Genomic DNA, 24,508 nt, shown 5'->3' with positions numbered 1-24,508 from the left:
ATGAAGATCGTCCAGTAAGTGGAATTTGGCAGTAACTTGGTGGTAGTATGAACCCTATGTGGCGTAATGTACTTGCTATGCAAGTCTATATATATAACGCACCCTGGTACCCTCCTTGATATAATTACCTTTATGGACTGCAATTATATTTCCTTTTTTTTGCCACTTCGACAATCTGACGCTTTACCTTTGGAAACATCACAGTTGTATAAATATAAGAGGCAGCAATCTCCAGAGGGTGTGCATTCAGCTTAGTGAAGGGTATCATATGTGTTGCTACTGCGTCTAATGCTGCTTCAGTCTTACGCATTATGGATACACAGTGCTCAACATGCTGCAACAAATCAACAAGCTGCATCTTCCTGTTCAGGTGCACATGAAGCCTTGAGTTGAGAGACTCACTCCTCTCATTACTCATCATGCCTAGGAAATATCTACCCTTTGTGTATGCAGCAGCCCATTTGTGTCGCAGCTCGTACATCCTGTTAACCCATGACGACCTCTTGCCCATTGGTTTTATTTTGAACCGAACCTTATAAGCCTCCCATCTTTTCTCAAACTCATCAACATCCCAATGACGGTAAATGAATTCCCTATATTGCTCCAGCTTTTCCTCGCGGAGGTGCATCACCATATTCTCCTCGATATGCCACGTGCACAAACGATGATATGTTTCGGTCCAGACAGTAGCTATTGCTTTAGCCATTGCACCGTCCCCATCGGTGATTGCTGAAATTGGTGCCGTCTGGGACATTGCCTCCAAAAATACATGAAGAAGCCACTGGTATGATGCAACTGTCTCGTCTGACACTAGACCGACCCCAAACAAAACTGTGTTGCGGTGATGGTTCACACCAACAAATGGAACAAACGGAAGCCTGTACTTGTTAGACCGATATGTACTGTCGAACACCACGACACCACCAAAGGCAACATAGTCAATGCGGGATTGTGAGTCAGCCCAGAATATGTTCCTCAAATGGCCTTCGTTGTCTTTTGTGTATTTGAAAAAGAATTCCGGGTCTGCTTTTTTCTGTGCAATCATATAGGTGAGCAAATACCTAGCGTCACTGCCTTCTATCTTGCGCTTCTTCTAGACTGAAACAACGTTGTATAGATCTCGATCTATAAATCCAAGCTTGTCGGGACCTCCGGCATTCTTCTCCATTACATTCATAATCTGATGTGTTCGAAGTCCACCGACAGCATACTCGATGACATCAGCCTTTTGTGCGTCAGTCATTCTACGATGAGCCGACAAGTACGGAGTCAGGTCAGCAGGGACAAACAGATGGTTATGCTTGTCCACAAAATTCTTGACGAACCAGAGGCCACTGCTATCTTGTAGCTCAACCTGAAAAAGAGCTGGACACCCACACCGAGAAAGACCCCTCGGTGTTCCTTTTCTTTCAGTTCTGTTCAAGTGCTTAAGGGCCCGCCATCCTTGTTTGCAGCACTTGTATGTCCTTCTGTATGCATTTTGTTTCGGACCCGGACCCCTGTACTTCATATCATCCTTTCTAACACCAAATCCTTTTTTTCTCGCATAGCCTACGTAGAACATGTAGGCTTCTTCCTCGGTCCTGAACGTCTTCTTCACAATCTCTAAGTATTCCATACACTCATTCAGGTCTGAACCAGCCATGCCTTTATTATCAATTCCTTTACCTTGTATGTGTACATCATCCATGTCTATGCCATCCTTGCCTGCATCCTCATTATCCTTATCATCCATGCACATACCATCCATTCCTTTGGGGTCCATGCCTTTGCCTTTGTTGCCTCTATGACCCATGTCCTTGTCATCCTTGCCTGTATCACCCAAGTTTTTGCCATCGTTGCCTTTATCATCCATGTCGTTATGCTGCCAGCAAAAATAGATAGTCAATGTTACGGATGGATAGCATACGTTACCGAAATTATGCACTACTCTTCTTAAATAATTGATTTAATTTTTCATATCGGATTCATGTACCTAACTCAGTCCTTCAAAAGCTGTAAGTAAATATGCCCTGACTAAATCCAGAATTTTGTAATTGATTGTACTAGCTCTAACTGATGATCTCCTAACTAAATCCAAAGTCCACGAGTCCTTCAAATGCCTTGATAGATCCACCCTGATAGATCAATTATCTCCAAACTCCATTCAAAATTATCTCCTAACTAAATCCAAATTATCTCGTAACAAAATCCAAAAGTATGTCCTAACTAAATCCAAATTATCTCCTAACTAAATCCAAAATAAGTCCAAACTCCATACAAAATAATTATCTCCTAACCAAATCCAAAATATCTCGAAACTCAATTCAAAAGTATCTCCTAACTAAATCCAAAATAACTTTCTTTGAATCCAAATCTGCTGACAACTTTCTCATGCCACATAATCCTAACTAAGTCCTTCAATATGTCGTAGCTACATCCGACTTACACTTTCTTTCAATCGTAATCTCATCACAACTTTCTGAAAACATAAACCCTAATCCTCAGATGACATATCCTAAACCCTAACCAAATCCGATCGAAATCTCCTCACAACTTTCTGAAATGATAAACCCTAAACCTCACATGACATATCCTAAACCCGAATCAAATCCGACCCCTATTGGTTCTATATGCAGAAGGGACCAGAAAAGATTTGAGATGGCTAGGCATTTACAGCGAAGATCCGGCGTGAAAAAGTTGATGCACGTCGATGAGGATGATGTGGCCTCTCGGGTCGGGGAAGGTGGCGTCCGCTTGGGGAAGGAGTGGATTAGCGGCTCGTCGGAAGATCTGGCGCCGCAACCCGACTGGGGTGACTTGCGATGGAGGGAGTGAGGGCGAGTAGGAGCAGGAGGGGTAGACACGGCGAGTGTGATCGGCGGCGATTGAGGGCGCCGGAGGCGATCGAGGGCGCCCGAGGTTAGGGCTCGAGAGGAGAAAAGAGGACGAACCGCTCGAACCGAAATTCAAAAGAGTACGCACGATGATGGGACCTCTATAATGAAGTGATTTATTAATGCAATTAATTTAATCGAAAAATTTAGGACGAGAATACCCCTGGACCAAATTGGGCCGATTAAAGGTAAAAAATTAGGTCGAAAATACCCTTAGGCTTAAAAAGGCCCAATTATTCTCATCCGTTAGATCGGCCATATAATACATGTGCTCTGGTGTATTATAATGCACCGTAAAATTTCCCTTGTTCAATCAATTCTTTCAGTTAACTGACACAAAGGTGCTCTGATAGTACTACATTCTTTGTACATTCAACGTCCTGCTGCCCAAGCGTAGTATGCGTGTGAGGCGAAACAGTTGAAGGAACAAACTGGAGCCATGCATGACCGACAACAATTAACAGCTTTCACGCCACAGTGCATCGTATTCCTTAGTCCACAAGGATGTGTACCTAATGCTGCTGCAGTGCACGTTCTGCAGGAATCAACGGAGCTCCGTCGGGCGAGGCAGAGTGCATGCACATGATGGATCGTCGGCTAGCTGTGCACACTGCACTGCTACGGGGCGGTCAGCTCTTCAAACCTGGCGTCTCACTGCCGCTGAAGACTACGTCGACTGAAGCAATTTTGAGGCCAGTCGACTGACCCAAATTATATTTTTCAGTCGACTGGCCTCCAGCCGGTCCCTGAGCTAACTCATCTTTCCAAATTCAATCTTAGTGTTTGTTTGTTTGTTTCCGCATTTGCCTTGTTTTCCTCTACCAGTGTCGTGTTTACCGCTGCTGTACAGTAAGGTACAGTGAAAATTAGAGAGACCGCAGAAATGTGGCAGTACATGTCGTAGGGTATTCCAGTTGAAGGATGAGTTGTTGGTGCTCGATCGGTCAGCGAATCACCCTCTGCACTTGTGTAGTAGTGATATGGAATGGAAGAAGAGATGGCCGTGCCCGTGGGGATCTGTGGCTGATTAGACTAGAGCGACGAGCTGGGAATCGGCGGGTTAAGCAATGAAAACCAGCACTTAAAGATTAGTTTTAAGCTGTGAAGTAGTAATAAGTAAACTAATGGCGTGCACCACCCTGCAGCGCGCGCAACAGGAACAGGATTACGGTTTTGACGTATCGCGCACATGCAGTGCATACAAAATGTAAAAGTTGCTCTAGGTTTGTCGATCGTGTGCTCACCACGTCCTACTGTTGCCCGACCAGTGACCACTCACCACGCATACGATCGCGCATCTGTCACCGTGGCCGTGGGGATCGCGTGCTCGAGGGCCAGCCAAACCAGCCGGCGTCGCATGCAGCTTGGCTCAGAGCGACGCCGCAAGATTTACCTGAGGTAGAAATGCATGCGCACGTCCGCGGCCCTGCATCTGCACGGCTGCCGCCCGGATCTCCGTGGAGTAGATCGAGCCGCGCACGCTTCCCGACGCAAGCAAGGAGACATGCGTGCGTCAGGAGTTGAATGAACCAGCCCCGCTCGAGCACGTGCGGCATCTTCGTCAGGGCCGGGCATCCAATGAACAGCAATCGTGTCTGGAGGATGTACACACGCGCTCTCGTGGATTCGTGCAAGCCATTCTTTTAGCTGTGTATTATTGTTCTTTTTCTTTTTCATTTTATGCACATGAGGCGTGCACAGTTTTTTCAGTGGCAAGTCCAGAACGTTCAGTATCTAACTTTTCACAAGGGCTAATCAAGTAAGGATGTGATGTTCAGTGTCCACTAGTGTTAGCTAACTTACGTGAGCATGCACTTGGTTAAAATGACTGCGTCCCATGAACAAATAAATTTTAATTTTCAAGAATGAAGAGAAGGGTAAATCTAAACGGGTGTGTCTAAGACACATCTAGATGTGCCATAGTTATGTCACATCTAAATTGACTTTATCATCTGTTTTGTGGTTCAAATACTTGCTTTCTTGTTTGTTTGTTTGTTTGTTTGTTTCGTTTTTTAAGGTTGTCCGTCTCGATCGACCAGTGGCCACGTAGGTAGACAAGCACAGGGTCCGCACACGTATGCTGCATCGTCTGCTCGTCACAGTCACCCACAAACCTAATAAAGCTGCATTTAGTTTAGTACCACTCTCAGGCGCATGTTTAAGCGGCGGTGTATACTAGAAACATCTGCATACGTACGTGCTTCCAAATTAATTAAGTAGGTAGCATAATGCAGGGATTTGTAGGTAGGTCCATCCATTGCACGGTATTGCAGGGTTGCGCGTCTTGTTTTCAGAGTATCAACACACATTGGGCTGGTCAGATTGTAGCTTGACTGATTGACATAAGGTCATGTTTGGCATTCAGAACCAGCTGAACATTTTTTTAAAATATGATGAATATTTTTAATTACACGGTGAACTTTTTATACACATGAACATTTTTCAAAAATACGAATAACATTTTTTTCATAATATGGTGAACAATTTCAAACAAGGTGAATTTTATAAAAAGACACGTCTAGGGACTTTTGAAAAAAAGACACACACAAATCCTCTAGTTGTGAGTCGGTTATCGACATGCAACTAAGCACCCTCAACAAACACACACACACACACACACACACAAACACACACACACACACACACACACACATCCTGAGTTGCGAGTCGATGGGCGGCTTGCAAATAGGTCACGACAAAACACACACACGCACCCCCTATTGCAAGTTGATGGTCAACTTGCAACTGGGGGTCCTCAACAAACACAATCCCCCTAGTTGTGAGTCGATGGTTGACATGCAACCGGGGACCCTTGACAAAAAGAAACACACACACACACACACACACACACACACACACACACACACACACACACACACCCCTAACTGCGAGTCGATGATAGACATGCAACTAGGCACCCTCGATACACACACACACACATATCCTGAGTTGCGAGTCGATGGGCGGCTTGCAACTGGGGGCCATGACAAAACACACACACACACATACACACACCCTAGTTGCAAGTTGATGGTCAACTTGCAGCTGGGGGTCCTCAACAAATACAACCCCCCTAGTTCTGAGTCGATGGTTGATATGCAATTAGGAACCCTTGACAAAAAGAAACACACACACACCCCTAGTTGCAAGTCGGTGGTAGACATGCAACTGGGCACCCTCGAAACACATGCACATTCACATCCTGAGTTGCGAGTCAATGGGCGGATTGCAACTGGGGGCCATGAAAACACGCACGCACACACACACACACCCCTAGTTGCAAGTTGATGGTCAACTTGCAACTGAGGGTCCTCAACAAACACGCCCTCCCCCAAGTTGCGAGTTGATGGTTGACATGCAACTGGGAACCCTTGACAAAAAGAAACACACACACACCCTTAGTTGCGAGTCGATGCTAGACACACACACACACACACACATCCTTAGTTGCGAATCGATGGGCGGCTTGCAGCAGGGGCCATGACAAAACACACACACACACACACACACCCAGTTGCGAGTCAATGGTCAACTTGCAACTGGAGGTCCTCAACAAACACACAACCCCTAGTTGCGAGTCGATGGTTGACATGCAACTGGGGACGCTTGAAAAAAGACACCCACACACACACACACACTAGTTACGAGTCGATGGTTGACATGCAACTGGAAACCCTTGACAAACGCACACATCCTTAGTTGCGAGTCGATAGGCGGCTTGCAACTGGGGGCCACGGCAAAACACACACACACACACACACACACACACACACACACACCCTAGTTGTGAGTCGATGGTCAACTTGCAACTAAGGGTCCTCAACAAACACACACCCCTAATTGCGATTTGATGGTTGACATGCAACTGGGAACCCTTGACAACAAGACACACACACACCCCTAGTTGCGAGTCGGTTATCGACATGCAACTAGGCACCCTTCACACACACACACACACACACACACACACACACACACACACACACACACACACACACACATCCTTAGATGCGACTCGATGGTTGACACGCAACTGGGGATCTTGACAAACACACACATCCTTAGATGCGAGTCGATGGACGACTTGCAACTGGGAGCCACGGCAAAACACACACACACACACACACACACACATTAATGTCCACGCTTATACAGCCCACCTTTCCCCATACAAGGATGTACACGATTATTTTGTTTCTGAAAATATTGTTGACAATGTATACACACAACCTCAAATTCTCAGCTGGGAAAAAACAAACCTAATCATCACTGAACTATTGTGCTTCTTTTGCATCACATCTCCATGAAGAATATGCCACCGTGGTGGATGGGGAACTCCCATGGGGTGCTACATCTGCATCTGCAGCAGAGGATAGAAAGAGAAGGTGAGGTGTAGAGGTGGCAGATCCCGGCCAAGAAAGAAGGAGGGACGAAATTGGGGCCGCCGGAGATGCGCCGGCGAAGCCTTGGCCGAAACCCTAGCCACGGGGGTGGGGTTGCGAGCGGGCGGTAGAGGCCGAAAGTGGAGAATCTGTCCGGAGGGGAGGGAGGCGCGGACCGTGGGGAGCTCGGGAGCGTGCTGCGCGTCGTCGGAGCTCGCCGAAAGTGGCCAGCATGGCTGGTGGCGGCGGCGAGGACTTCGTGGGCGAGAGGGAGAGGAGGCGAGCCCGTGTGTGTGGTCGTGTCTGTTTTTTTTCTTTGCAAATCTGATCGGACGGTGGGTTGAATCGCACAAACTACAGGGACTCTTTTGCAAGAACGAAACATTTTCTCTGATAGTCACTTAAAAACGGACTGCGGGTTGATTTCTTAGAAACGGGGGGACTTTTTTGCAAAAAGCCTAACGACGGACGACCAGAAGCAATCGCTGCTTTATTAGTAGGGAAAGAGAAAGATTAATTAAAGTACGAATGCATTCCAGTAAAAAAACAGTGTGCGTCCAGCGGCCGTAACGATTTTTTTTCAAGAATTAACTGAAGTCCAGCGGCATTTCTGTAAAAAAAGCTATACGCACAGCTCACAATGTGGCCGCAGCCACTGACATGTGACCCAACAAACACGCTGGCATGCCACACTGGCACTTGGTACGGCAGCATACGTCTAGAGACACCGTATTTAAACGTCTAGACAAGTTACGACACCACTTTTGTGTATTTTCAAGTTTAGCCACCGAACTGACCACCAGGCAAGTTAGGGCACCTGTAGTGTATTGCGTCACTATCCAAGTCTCCTTCATCCCTCCTTCCACATGCAGCGCGAGAAGGAACAACATGCCTCCGAAACCCCGCCTCTCCTGAATCTGTACGAGAGAGGGGCGATCAGGTTTTTGGGTAGCGCACTTACGCGACTGCTGGCAGGGACGACTTTGCCAACGATGACTTCTTTCCCGATCTCGGCAACCTCTTCATCAATGACATGGCTGACAACATCAACGCCAACGGTTCTGCTCCCGCCGCACCGTATGTGATCTTGTCCTCTGTGTTCAGATCGTGCTAGAATTTCTATTCCTGGCTTGTGGCCTAGATACGATCTGTTCATCTACTGTACTAATCCATATGATTAGTTTAATCTTTGTTATACCGTCATGATTTATTTATTGTTTGTTTGGATTAAATCTCGTAGCAATTTTCTCACATATTTAACAATCCAAAAACCTGATTATATGCAATTTACTTCGAGTGGTTTTGCTGCACATATGAAGCCGCCTACCTTCAAGGGGGTGCAATATAAGAGGTGGCGCACGAAAGCAGTTTACTGGCTTCAAACCATGTACTGCTAATGATGCCACTAAGGGCAAGCCTGAGGGCGATCTTAATCCTGCACAACAGAAAGGTTTTGAGAAGATCGATACCCTCTTTAAGGGCGTCCTTTTGAGTGTTCTTGACGATTCCAATGTGAATTTGTATATGTCGTTTGACAACGACAAGGACATGTGTGTTGCGCTCCAGGCCAAGCTTGAGACCTCGGGCGCTGGCAGCGAGCTGTATGTTATGGAGCAATTTTATGACTACAAGATAACTGATAGGCGCTCTATTGTTCAGTAGGCTCATGAGATACAGTCGCTCACAAAGGAAGTTGAGTACTTCAAGTGTGTGTTGCCGGACAAATTTGTTACCGTAGGCATCTTTGCCAAGCTTGCACCTGCTTTGTATTATTAAATAATATATTTCAATGCGTATTTAAAAAATGTTTAGCATTTATTCGAAAAATGTTCAAAATAGGTATTTGAGAAAAGTTTTATCATCTATTTGAAAATGTTAAAGGTGTATAAAAACCTTTTTACATGAATAAAAAATGTACAGTGTGTAGACATAAAAAACAATATTTGAAAAATGTAAATCATGTTTTTAAAATAGTTAAACATGTATAGTAAATGTTTGTGATGTCTATGAAAAATGTACAAATGTGTACGAAGACTATAATCATGTGTTGAAAATCTCTATCTCTATCTCTACTTACTTAAAAAGAACGTAAGGTTTTTGTTTCACCTTTCTTACCATCACTCCTTCGTCCAACCTTTCCCGTATAATAATCAACCACCTTAATTTACTTACCTTCTGGATTGATTCCACTTTAATTTACTTACCAAACTTTTGATCAAAACATAAGGTAAATCACGGGCAGAATTTGATTAATATTTATTTACACAATTGCATACCATGGGCAGGTAAATCACTTCTGATCAAAATATAAGTTAAATCACCGACATAATTTAACGAGCATTTATGGCATAATATGGGTAGGTGAACACAACATAACATAATACAATATTTATATCCCATTGCAACGCACGGGCATAGTTATAGTAAAAATAAAATAAGTTAAAAGCAAAATAATAGATAAAAACAAAGAAAACCAAATGAAGAAGAGTAAAAAAATGTAAAACGGTAAAATCATAGAAAACCGCTGCAGATAGTGAAAAAGTATTAAAACACGAAGAAGAAGAAGAAGAAGAAGAAGAAAACTCACGCGCCACAACTATAGTAATGGGTTGCCCAGCTGCGCGCTCACGAGATGCGAGACAGAGCTACTTCTTGCATTGTGCGAGGCATAGCTCCCACCTCCACCATCAGCCTAGGTTGAGGAGATTTTTGGATTGAGCCCTTCATACTTGGAAGCAGAGAGTACATGAGAAGATTTTTGGATTGATGGGCAGCACCATTTGCCCTTCTCCTAGCAAAAGCAAAGATAAGATAACTGGAATCTCTCAATAGTATTCGAGAGAAATGATGATCTTTGCCCTCGTGAAACACGCGTGCGCGCGCGCGCACACACATTGATGACAACATCAGCAGCCGTACCCATCTCAAAGTTAAGAAAAAAAGGGTCACATGACATGCACGCAGGGCAATCGCGAACGATCAGCCCAGAATCCCGGCCACATCTGCACTACACACCGTCACCGTGCCGTTTATTTATGCACTTCCACTGTACTATACCCTGAAATAGTTGACATTTTGTCGAATCAATCATGGTTAAACTTGCCTCGTTTCCGCGAACAGCACATGGAACCGTGCCCAGAGCCAGAAGAGCAACCATGAAGTAACGTGCATGGCGCAGATCTCAATTGACCTATAACGTGCTACACGGCCATGAGCACATAAACAATCCACAGTAGAGTATACGTTTAGAGCATCTCTAGTGGAACGTGTAAATTTGGACGTGTATATCTTCATATACACGTCCATATACACCTTGCTAAATTATACATCTCCCAGTTTTTCAGTGGAACGTGTAAATTAGGACGTGTATATTCCAACGGCTATATTTTCAAACGGCTATATTTCCAACGGCTATATTTCCAACGGCCATATTTCCGATCTATATAAACCACCCCTACCACCTCTCTTCCAGCACACTTCTACCTGTGACTTCTCTTCTCACCTAGATTTCTCTATCGTTTGTCACGCAACACAATGAACACATCCACTTGGGACATGAGTTCTTCGTCATCTTCATCTGGCGACGATGAACTCATACTTGCAGCATTCGCCGAGCGGGAGGAGGAAGAGAGGAAGAACGGTCGACGCCATGGCGGTTCCAAGCATGGACGTCAGTCAATCGATCGAGGAAGAGATGCCGGATTTCTTCTTCTGTGGGACGACTATTTCAAAGAAGTTCCTCGCTTTCCTGAACATTTGTTTCGACGAAGGTTCGTAATTAGTACACTTCTCTGCTTTGGTCCTTTTTTCATTTCCCTGTCTCATTTAATTTTTATGCACAGATTTAGGATGTCGCGTACTTTGTTCAACCGCATAGCTGATGGTATACTTGAGCATGACTATGATGATTATTTTACGCAAAAAAGAAGTGCTTCTGGAGCTCTTGGGTTACATCCTTTGCAAAAGATGACCGCGGCGATGCGGATACTAACATATGGAATAGCAGCCGATTATGTTGATGAGTACATCCGGTCCGCTGAGTCTACTAATTTAGAGTCTTGCAAGAAATTTGTGATCAAAATTTGTGAAGTTTTTGGGGAAAAGTACCTGAGATCTCCAAATGAAGAAGACATTGCTAGGTTACTTGCAATAGGGGAGGAAAGAGGATTTCCCGGTATGTTAGGGAGCATAGATTGCATGCACTGGGGGTGGAAAAATTGCCCCAAAAAATGGCATGGCATGTTTAAAGGCCATGTGAGCGAGCCCACTATGATCTTGGAAGCAGTTGCTTCACAAGATCTTTGGATTTGGCATGCTTATTTTGGTTTACCAGGGTCTCTGAATGATATAAATGTTCTTCAACGTTCTCCTGTTTTTACAAAGCTAGCCGAAGGCCAAACTCCTCCAGTGAATTATAGCATCAATGGCCATCAGTACACAATGGGGTATTACCTTGCAGATGGTATCTATCCACGGTGGGCAACATTTGTGAAGAGCATACCAGCTCCAACTAGCAGAAAGCATAAAACTTTTGCCAAGAAGCAAGAGGGGGCTAGGAAAGATGTGGAACGAGCCTTTGGAGTTCTGCAATCCCGTTTTGCCATTGTTCGTGGACCGGCTAAAGGATGGAAACGTAAAGAAATCACTGATGTCATGAAAGCTTGTGTCATAATGCACAATATGATAGTTGAAGAGGAGCGGCAAACTGGTCGGCAAAGCTGCACTTTTGAGGCAATGGGAGAAAGAGTCACAGTCTCTCGTACTCATGCGGAAGAACTGAGCTCTTTTATTCAGATGACTAATCGGATTAGAAATTTCGATGAACATGATCAGCTTAAACTTGATCTAATTGACCATGTCTGGCAAAAGTTTGGAAACGAGTGATGTAATCCATGTCTTTGTAATGCAGCTATCAATAAAAATATTTATGCAATGAGTGATGTAATCCATGTCCTCAACTAGCAGAAAGCAATAAATAGTTCTTACAACTACAACATATAGCTCACATTACCCTAGGCCGCGAGCAAGGATCTCCTTCTGCTTAGCTTGGTAGAACTGCTTTTGAACATCAGTCATACCACTTGTGTCGATGAGCATGACCCTCTCATCTAATTCAAACTGTCTCCGTGCATCCTCCCTCTCGTTTCGTGCATCCTCATTCTTTTTGAGTGCAATCTCCTCTTTTCGCAATTCCAATTGCTGTGCGTAGCGAGCATTTATTGCCGCCTCTTTGATCTCATCCTTCTCTAGCTTTGCTGCCCACACAGTTTCTAATGACAGCTTGCAAGCACTGTCATCAGCTTTACCTCTCTTGTCCCTCTTCACACCATCAGGTCTTTTCTCATGTTCAAGAGCATCAGTGTGTATCGAGGTAGCATCAGTACGTACCGAGGATGCATCAGCCGGATCATTGGTGGCTGTGCCTGGACTTGCATCAATGGTCTTCTTTTGTTTCTTAAGAGAAGTTTCAACTTCTCTTGTCTGCCACTTTGGATACTTCGAAAACTCTACATACCAATGCATCAGTGTGAAAGGCTTCTTTTTTTTAAGATCCATTTCCTTGAACAAAATGTGTGCATCGTTTGTCTGCACATATAAATATGTTGTTAAAATAAGCACAACACATATAGAATATTGCACATCACATATAGAATTACAAGAAAGGCGCATACCTTTTCTTGTATAGTCCTTCCACTTTCTTCCCTATTTAAAATCTGCTGAAGGCAACCACAAAATTTAGAGGTCTCTCTATTAATCGTTGTGTAACGGCAATTGATTGCATTAGCATTACGCTCCGGCCATGATGATTCCTTGTGTGTGTTGTAGTACTCTGAAACTCTATCCCAATAAGCATCCCGGTTTTGATCTGTCCCAACAATATCCAAACTTGTATTTGCCCATGCTGCTATGAGAACCTTGTCCTCATCACTAGACCAATTTTTGCCTTTGTTGGATTTTCCTTTCTCTGTTATTGCAGAACGATGCTGAGTTGATGGAGTTGCCTGCTCTCCAATTGGACTTTCTAGTTGTGTTTGCGTGTAACCAAAACCAAGGGTGTCCAAAAAGCTTTGGTCAGTATCCATCTGCAAGCAACCAATGCACAGCTATTTTAGACCACAATCTGGCATCAAATTGACAAGCAAAAATTATTTTCTTCTCCTTCCAAATGGCTATGCATCTCCCCTGCATCTCCTCCATCTCCCCTGCATCTCCATCTCCCCTGCATCTCCTCCACGGCGCCGCACGCCGTGCATCTGCATCTCCTCCATCTCCCGTGCATCTCCCCTGCATCTCCATCTCCCCTCCATCTCCCGTGCATCTCCCCTGCATCCCCATCTCCCCTCCATCTCCATCTCCCCTCCATCTCCATCTCCATCTCCCCTCCATCTCCATCTCCCCTCCATCTCCCGTGCATCTCCCCTGCATCCCCATCTCCCCTCCATCTCCATCTCCCCTCCATCTCCATCTCCATCTCCCCTCCATCTCCATCTCCCCTGCATCTCCCGCTGCCCCGCCACCCCACGCCGCCCCGCCGCCCCTGCATCTCCCCCCCACCGCTCCTCTGCTCCCTCTGCTCCCGCTCGCCCCTGCATCTCCCCCCTCCCCCCCACCGCTCCTCTGCTCCCTCTGCTCCCGCTCGCCCCTCTGCTCCACGCCGCCCCACGCCGCCCCTCTGCTCCCGCTCGCGAGGAAGGGAAAAATGGGTACCTTGGGCAGCGGCTGGAGAGGAGACGCGACGGTGACCGGAGAGGGGCGACGACGACCTTGGGGAGGCGGCCGGAGAGGAACGGGAGCGGGAGCGGGAGTCTTTTTTTCGGTCCTGGGAGCGGGAGCGCGAGCCCACGAGCGTGGCTCGGTCGTCTTTACTCCCACGCCAGGTACGCTCGTGGTAGCGACGTGTATATGTGCACGACGTGATACACGATCCACTGGGAAGGCTTTTTTGATCTTGATAGTGTAAATTTAGCATCCACCTCCATATACACCATCCACTAGAGATGCTCTTAGTTTAGCAGCTTTAGCCAAGTGTCAGGACGTGCAGCTCCTGGGTGCTTATAAATAGCATCGCTCTGCTCCTTCCTATGCACATCACAGATCACACCACATAGTCAGATCTTCACATCACATTCTTCTACTCCAATCAACATGGCTCCAGGTTCAGCCGCCCTCGCTCTCAAAGCGGCCGCTGTCGCCTCCATCCTCGCCATGCTGGTCCCGCCCTCCCTGGGACGCTGTCCGTCGCTCGGCCCAGAGCCACCGGTGCCGGCTCCGGCGCCGGGGCTGGGGCAGGCGATGCGGTGCGACGACTGTGGCCCGCACTGCATCTCGACGTGCAGAGCCTCCGTCCCCCCGAAATGCAGCAAGCCCTGCGGCGCTCCGAGCTGCGACGAGTGTAGGTCCGCCGCGTTCGACAAGTGCAGCAGGGCCGACTGCGCCGGCGCCAGCTGCGACGACTGCGACGGCGAAGCGACCCGATCGTGCTACGACTCTTGCTCCAACAGCTCTGCGTGCGCGGACTGCACCAGGGCTGCCAGCAAGCAGTGCTCGGCGGACTGCAACAGCCACTGCGCCGCCACCTGCGTGTGAAGAGAATCAAGAGAGGGCAACATGCCGTCGTCTATCGTACGTGTGCATCCGTTTCGTGGTTCAATCGTTTCTAGTCGTGGAGGCATAATGTGCGGAGGTCGTTGGTTGTCATAACGCACTACCTTAGGGCATCTCCAGCCGTTGGCCCTTCAGGAGGGGCAAAAAATCGTCCTGTGAAGACGCACCAGCGCTAAACCGCGCACTGGGGGCGTGATGCCCCCAGTCGCGGCGCCCACGGTTAATCAAAAAAGTCAAATACGGCGCAAAAACGACTCAAATTTAACGCAAATATCGGCGAGTTCATTTAAACTTAAACATATTTTACAAAAAAAGGAAAAAACTACCGCGGGCTACCCCGCCGTCTCCCTCGCTGCCCGCCTCGCCGCCCGCCCACGCGGTTCTACATGCCGAGGAGGCTGTAGAACCGCGTATAGTCACCGCCGCCGCCGTCGTCGTCGTCGTCGTCGTCGTCGCCGCCCCCGCCTACGCCTCCGCCGTCCCTGCTGCATCCCTCCCCCGGTTGGCGCGGCGGGTTGGACGGTCCGGGGGCGTCGTCGTCGTCGTCACTGTCGAGGACCACGACGCCGTGCTCGTCCTCGCGCCCACGCTTGCGGGCGGCGATCTCCTCCAGGGCCCGGCGTTGCCGGACCATCTCGTCGCGGAGGTAGTCGTCCCGCGCCCACCGCAGGGCGTCCTCGTCGGAGAAGCCGCGCCGGGCTATCTCCTCGTAATCCGCGGGGAGGCCGGGCTCCGGCGTGGGCTCGACGAGGACGAAGCGGCCGGTGGGTGGGGAGGCGTTGGCGCCGATGCGGACGCCGGAGCTGCGGGTGCGCGTGCTGACCGGCGTGCCCTGGGACTCCGGCTTGACGGGGCGGAGGCAGGGCGAGCCGCCGGACGAGGAGGAGGACCCCCCGGTCTCCATGCGCCTCGGGGTCCAGGAGCTTCCCCGGCGGCGTGAGAAGGAAGGGGGGCGGGGTACTCGAGGCGCGACGTGTTGCCGCCCTCGATGTACTCGAGGACGGCCTCCAACGTGCGCCCGGGCACGCCCCACCACCGACGCCGGCCGACGGCGTTGAGCCTGCCGGAGGGCTCGACGCCGTTGGTGGCCTCGAGCTGCCCGGCGTGACGGCGGCGGAAGTAGGGCTCCCAGAGCGGGCCGTCGGGGCGTATCGTGGCCCCTTCCTCGCCGCACGCGGCAGGGACGAGCGGATGCGTGCGATCTCCGCACGCCGCGCCGCGCCGGTGGGTATCGGGGGCACCGGCACGCCGCCGGCGCTGATCCTCCACGCCCCGGGTACCCGCATGTCCGGCGGGACCGGGTACTCGGCCTCGAAAAGGAGGCGAGCCTCGCTCTCGTGAAGATGGCGGCGGCCGAATCCGTTCGGCGCCGCGCCGTCGCCTGGGAAGCGCTCGGCCATGGGTGCTGGAGACGGCGAGAGAGAGGAGAAGGAGGAATGACGACGGCGAGAGAGAGGCGAGGGAGGAACGACGATGGCGAGAGAGTACGAGTCGCCGAGTGCTCTGGGGCGCGTCTTATATAGGCCGAGGCGCCGCCCGTGCGCGAGCCGCCGTGAGTACGCGTGGCGGGCGAGGGAGGGCGAGGGACGCGCGTCATCCGGTCTTCACTGCGCCGCCCGTGAGGCATCAATGGCGCAGGCTGACCGGCGCGGCAGCTTTGGCATTGATTCACCGCGGGAAACGAGGCGATGAGGACGAGAAGGGCCGAGAAAAGGATAGAGTCGCTGACGCGGCGGGCCCGCGGCTGTTTCGCGCCAAAACAGTTCGCCCCGGCGCCCCCGGGCGCCCCAGCGCGCCGGGTTTGGCCTGGGTCCGCCGGCGCTGTTTTCGGCCCAAGCCGGCGAAAATCGGGCTCCTGTGGGCGCGACTGGGCCGATTTTTCGGCACCGGCGCAAAAAAAAAGTCTGGGGAGGCCTTTCTGGGGGCGCGGCTGGAGATGCTCTTATGTTCACTCACGGTCATAAGATACTTATAGTTACTACTACTCGGCACTACTAATTTCTGATTTGAAATAAAACAATCCGGTTCAGTGCGTTTGTCATGTGCTCGTGTATAGTTACCGGATTTAGTTTTCTGTATCATAAGCATAACATAGTACTAATAACCATGAAAAATAGATCCGCACTAACATAGTAACCATGCTATGTTAAAAATAGATCCATATGTATCTTCAGATTTACTGGATGATTTTGGATTTTGATCTCCGAGCAACCCTAGCAGAGTCGGCGTATTGGCATATGAAGTGCGCTCCACAATGTTTTTGAAGGTTGTGCCCAAAATGAGGGCCGCCATACCGCGGACTCTATATTTTTCGTTCTAGCATGGGGCTCTCCGAGACCGAACGCCAGTTCAATATCCATGTCCTTTCTTTTTGCTCGACAGTAGGCAATTATTGGAACAAGATTTGGCCGTCCACTTCATGAATGTCATGTGAGATGGAATGGTTTGCTTTGGTGCTTAATGAATGTCCTAATCTATCATATCTAGCTTGCTCGGTTTGCCTAAGCAATAAGTTTTGTTATTTTTCACATATACTATTAAATACCCTAGATTTATTTGATGGAACATTTCTCTCCAAGCACGTTGGAGGGTGATTTAATGGTAAAAAGAGTTGACAATGATGCTCTATGTCTATGAGGATCCTAAAGAGTATGTTCCGCTAGCACAAAATATTTATGCCCCATGACAAGGCAATTACCTAGTAAAAATAAAAAAATCATAGTGACACCAGAACAATTTTTGTATTAAATATAAACAAATTATAAGTTCACACATATGACTGAACCACAAGGAGCATGTGGAGTGCCTACACGAAAATGCAATGTAAATGTAGCACAAATTAAGAAGGGCCAGCATGCATAGTAGGGATTCAATTCATGATGCACACAGCGTGGCAGGGAATGGAGGGGTTTAAGCTCCAGGATAGCTGTAACGCGTGGCGCTCAAGTTGAGCTCGCCGTCTGGCTTCCACCATTGCTCGAGCCCGTGGGCGTCGCAGTCGCTGGAGTTCTTCACCAGCATGGCCGAAGGCAGGAGATGCGGCCGCTCCTTGTCGGCGCCGACCAAGGAGAAGAGCATGTCACGGTACGACAGCGTCATCGCCGACCGGGCCACCCCGCGGAAGCGCTCCTGAATCAGCTGCCGCTGCTGGAAGTAGTCGATGAAGCCCAGGCAGACGACGTCCCTGTCGTGCACGTACAGCCGCGGCGCCCACGGGGCCAGCCTCTGGAACAGCGCCTCCATGCGCTTTCGGTGGGGGCTGAGGACCAGCCCGAGGCCGGCCTTCAAGACGTAGCTGGTGGCGTAGCAAAATAATCCTGTACGACCGGATCGTACGTGCGACCCGGCCGCAAGGGGAGACTGTCAGGTGGGTCACCCCCACGACGAGCTCTCTCACAAACGGGTCGTACAGGATTCGCCTCCGGTGGCGTACAGGTCCCTCTTCCCCACCTCCGTCGGCCGCAGCGCGTTGATCACCGGCGCGGGCGACACCTGCGGCGGGTTGAAGAGGAAGGTCGGGAGGCTCACCCCATTCTCCGCCATCATCCTCCGCCCCACGTCCAGCGCCAGGGACGCTCCGAGGGAGTGGCCAGTGAGCCACACGGGGCTGCAGCCGGCGCCGAGGAGCGCCTCGACCTCCGTGCGCGCGCGCTCGGAGCGCTTGCACCGGGGCAGGGTGTTGGCCATGACCTTGAGGTCGAGCCACAGGTCCTTGAACGGGTCGGGGTGCTTCAGCATGGTCCCTCGCAGGGCGACGACGTACTGCGGAGCCGACGGGTGCCGGCGGGCGCGTGCTCGTAGATGGCGCCGAAGATGAACTTGTGCTCCCCCTTACGGTCGCAGTCGTCCTTGAGCACCTTGACGATGCGGAAGTGGAAGGTCTCCACCACGCCGGCGCCAGCGCCTCCCCCACCAGCAGCCTGCATGTGTTCCTGTCGTCCTCGAGGATGTAGGTGCCTTTGACGATGCAGGCGGCGATGCACCGGCGGTGCTCCTCATTGTCCCTGTACACATTACGAATTTATGATGAACATAAACTAGCGACTCAGCGTACAGCTGCAAGCACGACCCCAAACGACTTAAAGGCCGGCGAGGGCATGGAACATGCGTACTGACCAGTCAATCATCATCGTCGTCGTCGCTAAAGAACGGACGCCGCCGGCTCCGGGCATCATATGCGTCGGTCCGGATAGATGAAAGCGGTCGTCGGCGTCGGCGTCCATCTTTGAAGCTGTTGGTCAATGCATGCGTTCGATCGAACTAGCTAGCTAGCCAGAGGAGGCGGACGCAGCTGTTTCTGCTCTCTCTCAAGTGTATATGACAATACGTCCGTGTTTGCTTGTTGTGTTTTTGCTCACATCCGATGCGTTGCATATATGTAGTGTGTACTATACAGTTTGGTTCTGTTGACATCAGCTGCTAATTGATCAACGATGCTTCATCCAAGTTGCAGTGGTATATCAAAAGTCAAAACCAGGGGCGACGGACCTTGACTTATTCTACGCTTCCATCGTCATCACCATAGGCAATGAGGCTCGCGCTCCTAATTAAGGACATTGCTCCGCCAAGCTCATCTACGAACAATGGTGCTTTCATGGCTCTTCAACATTAAGCTTCCGGTGCATTGGTCCTTCGACCACATTCGTGAGATCGTCTCCCATTGGCCAGCTGCACAAAGACATTGAGGACAACATCACTTGGAAGCATACGGCTAGTGGGCATTCCTTGGCGGCCTCTGCTTACAAGACAGACACAATTCCTCAAAGCCATCAGATCTGTCATGAGTTCCACTGTGTAGAAGGCTGAAGGCTTGGGCACCCCGCCCCAAGGCGAATTATTTTGCTTGGTTGTCCATCGAAAATCGTATTTGGACCGCCGAAAGATTGGCCAAATTGTGGATTATATGCCCACTTTGCAAACACAAGATGAAAGTGCCGACCACCTATTCTTCAAATGCCGATCACGCTTCGGCTTTGAGGCATGATCAAGGAATTGTTAGAATAGGGGTTTGTGGTCTACCCCCTAGAGATGGCTTCAACTTGTGCATATTGACACCATCGCATGGTACTTGAAGCGTTCCATTAAGGAGTGCTGGTTCCACATGTCCAACATTAACACCCCGAATAGAAAGGCCATAGCCTCACTCACCATGCTCACCTCATGGACGATTTGGAATGAGAGAAATGCTCGTGTCTTTCGGCACAAGACCGCTCCCCTGACTATTTTACTTGCCAACATCAAGCATTTCTTTGGGTGGCCGTGTGTGCGAAAAAGTTGGGTATAATCATGTCGAGAGAGTAACGATCTAGTTGTAATTTGATTTTTTTTCTCAACACACTCTATTATCACTCTTAATTAATAGATGAGGCAAATCTTTTGACCCTGTTTAAAAAAAATGATGGGCGGCAATGTTAGGATGTCGTTTGTAGCCAGCGAGCATTTGGTGGTTAGCTATTATTTTCCAAGCCGGGCAGGTTGTAATCTTGATTTTTGCCTGTTTTTTTCCTAATTAACATGTTAATCGTATTCTTCTCATCTTAATGAATAAAAATGATAAACAGTTTGCCTCATTTAAACAAATCCTTGAGATATTTTTAAAATGTGTGGTCCTTGTATACAATATATATATATATATATATATATATATATATATATATATATATATATATATATATATATATATATGGACAATTATGGCAAAAGATTGTCCGAGAATAATGTCGTTTCGTGTAGTAATATGGCTGAGTTCAAGTTAATAAAACGTTAGAGAGAGATAGAGACAGACAGAGAGAGAGAAAGAGAGAGAGAGCTATTTAACTGATAGAAACCGATAGAGCGTTGACGAGGAATGCACATTGGACCTTATATATTCTTTTGTTGGATTATTAACTTGTTCTATACAAATGCATACGTGAACGTGCACTCCAGTGACCCAGTCATACAAGGTGTCCGCCGGCATTTTGTTCGGTTGACTTTGCTCAAGTTGGGTTGCTCAAAGTTGATATAAAAGTTGGGTTGCGAAAGAATCAAAAGTCACTCCCCCACTAGTGGAGCATACTTGATTTGCCGATGAATAATATTTTTAGACTAGTGTGCTCTAATCCATAGTACTTGGCTACCGTGAAGTCTTTGCCCTTTATCCATTGGCCAAGACAAACCTAAGTCTTGAAGAACCAATGTTTCAATATTAGTGCCAATTGCATAACAAATACACAGTCGTCAAGAGCCGGTCTCATACTCCATCCACCACTAGTGCAGCATCGTACCGTTCGAAACCCCTATCACACACGATTTAGTAAATCCTCAACGTGCGTAGTAGGTGTGCGATTGGGGAGATATCATCGCACACGCTATATAAAAATGTGTGTGATGGGTCGCAAACAGTTTAAGAAATGAAACATGCGCGCGCGGTTTAGGGACCGGATCTATCACACATGCATGCTCTACAATAGCACACTTTTTTCGGTGTAACTATCATCGGACACGTTTCTTTTCTTATCCAGGAACCATGTGCGGTATTTGTGGCTTGGTGCTTATCACACCCGGTTGATACAAAAGAAATGAATGCGATGATGAGGATGGCCAGATCGAGCTTAATTATTGGTGCCTATCACACACGGTTGATACAAAGGAAACGGGTGTGATGATAAGGATGATCAAATTAAAGCTTAACTGCTGGTGCCTATCACACACGGTTGATACAAAGGAAACAAGTGTGATGATGAGGATGATCGGAGCTTAATTTCAGCGAGGCACGGGACAAAGGCAATTCGGTTGGACTCCTTACGAAAAAGGCAAGTTTGCCGAGTTGTTTTTGTCATGCACTCGAAAAAGCCTTTTTTGCCGAGTGTAAAAAATGGGAACTCAGCAAACAATGCTGATGCCCCATGTGGCAGGTGTTTTCCTAGTGTTGCTCTCGAGTGCAGGCCGAAGGCTTTGCAGAGTCTTGCATTCGCCAAACAAATTTAGCAAAACTAAAAAAGGCACACCAGCAGGCCATGGCACAACACCGTTAGCGGAGCTCGTGCTCGACCGCGGCTTGGACATCGGCGAGCCAGCCCGGGTACCAGACGTGGTGGTCTTCCAATGCGGCTCTGCAACAAGACTGAGCACATAGCTTTGGCAGACGGCCCAAAGCCCAGCGATGGGTGGGAGACCCCGCTTGATGTTGACGAGGAAGCCACATCGGGACGCTGGGGCTCGATGGAGGCGGCCATGATGGGTTGAGGTTACTCGCTGAGGAGGGTGGCGACGCTGTCGTGGGGAAGGTGGAGGATCATGTGGACATCGTGGCGAAGGAGCGCTGGGTCACAGGCCAGGCGATGCAGTGCACCTCCCGGGCAGCCTTGTTGATTTCATAGGTGACCTGCTCGAGTGTCCACTGGGGATCCTTGACCTATTCACCAACGATGATAACAAGGAGGGAGATGGAAGAGGAGGTGAGGAGCGGGTGTGGACAAAACTTTATTAGATTTGACCAGGTCCCACGACTTTGGAGTCGGCTGATATGAAATACAAACAATCCCATCTCTCACAAATCAAGTAAATTACAAAACAGATATGTGGTGGAGACAATGGATGCTAGGGCTCGTCCTTGATGCTTTCGAGTTTCCAGCAGGTAGAAGGGGATCTAGCCGCAGTTAAGAGGGGCTCTGGGTGGCTCTAGCTGAGGGTCTTGTCCCGACAATATGAACATGGGCGCTGGCGCTCTAGCTCGACGTCAGGTGCATCCTGATAGGGGCGTGGAGGCCGAGGGAGAGAGAGAGAGAGAGTGTGTGTGTGTGTGTGTGTGTTTACGTGTGTAAAAGACTCATAAACATCACAACTCAATGGATAATGGATTCAAATATTTCAAATAACTCCTTGTTTTTCTTCAAAATAAATTGAATATGAGATCATGCTATTTGTAGTCCATACAAATATAATGGAGATCAACGTGGTGTGGTTGTGGACGCACTATATATACAATGAACAAGCATGGAGCCAAGGGTAGGGGTTGTTGCTCTGCTGCTAGGGCGGCAACCCAGCCGTGGAAGAACAACGCCGGCCACCGTTGGCCCATCCACTCTTTGTTGTAGTCGTCCGCAGGCACATATCCACCACCAAAGCTCCATCTTGTGCACCCCGACGTCCTTTGTGTGGTCGGTTGGAGAGAGAAAAGAGAGAGAGATGACGAGGAAGGGGGTGAGTGGATGACCCATGTCCACCCCAACAAATTGTACATGTAGGCATGCCATGTCAGCTCAACGGGTGGGCCCAATAGATTAGTTTTGCTGTCTTTGTGGTTAGGGACGGGCCTAGGAATGTTATAGAAGCGGGTCAATGGTAAGATGTAAAATCTTGAAGGGGGCAAACACAATAATTTAGCCTATTTTGAGCTAATAGCAGGTTGTTTGACAACAAAATTCGGCCCCAGTTTGATGGTTCCACGTGAGTTGCTCTTAGGGCATGTACAACCGTCCAGACAAGTCTTGTATGTAATACCATGCCATGTCAAGCACGGACTGCAATATAGACACCACGTGTAATGGTCTGTCTATTTAGTCGTCTATATAAGCCCTAAAATTAGGAGGGCGGCCGAGCCAAGGGAGTTAAATAGATTTGATTCCCAAAAGAAGCGAAAACTGTCAATTCTAGACACCCCCTAACAACAGGAAAAGGCCGTTGCTAAGGGGAGATTTTTACGAGATTCGACCGTCCTTAATTCTGTAGACGGACTGCCTCTTTCTCGTTGTTCTCTTTCCTCTACGCGGACTAAATTCCTAGCTGGCATGAGTTACAGACGGCTGACTAATCAGCGTTGTACATGCCCTTTAAAGTGGTATATACCACGTCACCCCAATAAGTGGACCCAACTGGTCACTTTCACTGTTTTTGCGAACTCAGCGACGATCAATGTTAACCGTTAGACTCAAATTTGATGGTTCTACGTGAGCTGTTTTTAAAGTGGTATCGATCTGTTACCCTATCTCCGTATGGTGTATGGTTTTGTGCAAGGGCGGAGCTAGAAATTTTATAAAGCCTGGGCAAGTTTAAGCCTAACCATAAATCTAAAAATTAGCGTTCTTAGCAATGTCTCTAAATGAATCAGCTTACAATGTCTCGCTAATAGCACGCGCTATAACACGATATAACACACTAATAGCGTGTTTTAAGGGCCTCACTATTTTGTCATAGCACGTTATTTTTTTTCATTGGTTCTAACAAAGTCTACCTCCATCACATTGATAGCTGACATTATGCACGTGATATTCAAATGACACTAGCAAAGGGGTGCAATCGCGTAGCAAAATGGACGATCCGGTTGGACATGGACATTTTAAAGTCAATGTTTTCTTCACCAGTATGAAGTCATGGAAAATATGGGTGCCCAATGTCATTTTCAAAGCAAGATTCGGCTTAACTTTTTCAACGGATCAAGCACCCCGTGATAGCCTACCAATAGCATGCACCTCCCTCTCCTCTAAAGTAGGCTGGTTGTAATGGAGAGTATCATATACTAGTATCATGCATATAATACTACTGTATGATACTACATCCATAATGCATAGTATCATATGTTAGTATCATGGATGAATTCATTTATTATCATGCATGACACATAGTAGCACAATATTTAATATGATATAGTATCATTTTATGATA

The 24,508-nt window shown here is 48.3% G+C and overlaps 3 protein-coding genes and 1 pseudogene across 3 annotated transcripts; 1 reads left to right on the top strand and 3 right to left on the bottom strand.

Annotated features, from left to right (window-relative positions):
- The first annotated feature begins 10,813 nt into the window (after positions 1-10,813).
- LOC123101776 (uncharacterized) lies at positions 10,814-12,191 on the top strand. Its single transcript, XM_044523071.1, has 2 exons — positions 10,814-11,028; positions 11,101-12,191. The coding sequence occupies exons 1-2, from the start codon at positions 10,814-10,816 to the stop codon at positions 12,140-12,142; spliced, it is 1,257 nt and encodes a 418-aa protein (XP_044379006.1). The 3' UTR covers positions 12,143-12,191.
- A 74-nt stretch (positions 12,192-12,265) lies between these two features.
- LOC123101775 (glutathione S-transferase T3-like) lies at positions 12,266-13,707 on the bottom strand. The gene is made up of 3 exons (XM_044523070.1): positions 13,435-13,707; positions 12,931-13,341; positions 12,266-12,844 (listed from the first exon to the last, which is right to left on the bottom strand). Exons 1-3 carry the CDS (start codon positions 13,705-13,707, stop codon positions 12,266-12,268), a joined length of 1,263 nt encoding a protein of 420 aa, XP_044379005.1.
- Positions 13,708-17,773: 4,066 nt separating this feature from the next.
- LOC123108336 (GDSL esterase/lipase At4g10955-like) lies at positions 17,774-18,106 on the bottom strand. Its single transcript, XM_044530150.1, has one exon. It carries the CDS (start codon positions 18,104-18,106, stop codon positions 17,774-17,776), a length of 333 nt encoding a protein of 110 aa, XP_044386085.1.
- Positions 18,107-18,237: 131 nt separating this feature from the next.
- LOC123101773 (GDSL esterase/lipase At4g10955-like) lies at positions 18,238-19,086 on the bottom strand (annotated as a pseudogene).
- Between the last annotated feature and the right edge of the window lie 5,422 nt (positions 19,087-24,508).

Source organism: Triticum aestivum, chromosome 5A (genome assembly GCF_018294505.1).
Source record: "Triticum aestivum cultivar Chinese Spring chromosome 5A, IWGSC CS RefSeq v2.1, whole genome shotgun sequence".
Classification (NCBI taxonomy): domain Eukaryota; kingdom Viridiplantae; phylum Streptophyta; class Magnoliopsida; order Poales; family Poaceae; genus Triticum; species Triticum aestivum.
The sequence above is the reverse complement of the archived record's forward strand: the minus strand, read 5'-3'. Positions and strand labels throughout refer to the sequence as shown.

Coding starts and splice junctions, on each gene's coding strand:
- LOC123108336 (XM_044530150.1), bottom strand. CDS start 18,106: ATGGAGGCGCTGTTCCAGAGGCTGGCCCCGTGGGCGCCGCGGCTGTAC.
- LOC123101775 (XM_044523070.1), bottom strand. CDS start 13,707: ATGGAGATGGAGGGGAGATGGGGATGCAGGGGAGATGCACGGGAGATG. Junction 13,342..13,434: donor GGAGGAGATGCAGGGGAGAT/GCATAGCCATTT, acceptor GGTTGCTTGCAG/ATGGATACTGACCAAAGCTT. Junction 12,845..12,930: donor GAAGGACTATACAAGAAAAG/GTATGCGCCTTT, acceptor TTATATGTGCAG/ACAAACGATGCACACATTTT.
- LOC123101776 (XM_044523071.1), top strand. CDS start 10,814: ATGAGTTCTTCGTCATCTTCATCTGGCGACGATGAACTCATACTTGCA. Junction 11,029..11,100: donor GAACATTTGTTTCGACGAAG/GTTCGTAATTAG, acceptor TTTTATGCACAG/ATTTAGGATGTCGCGTACTT.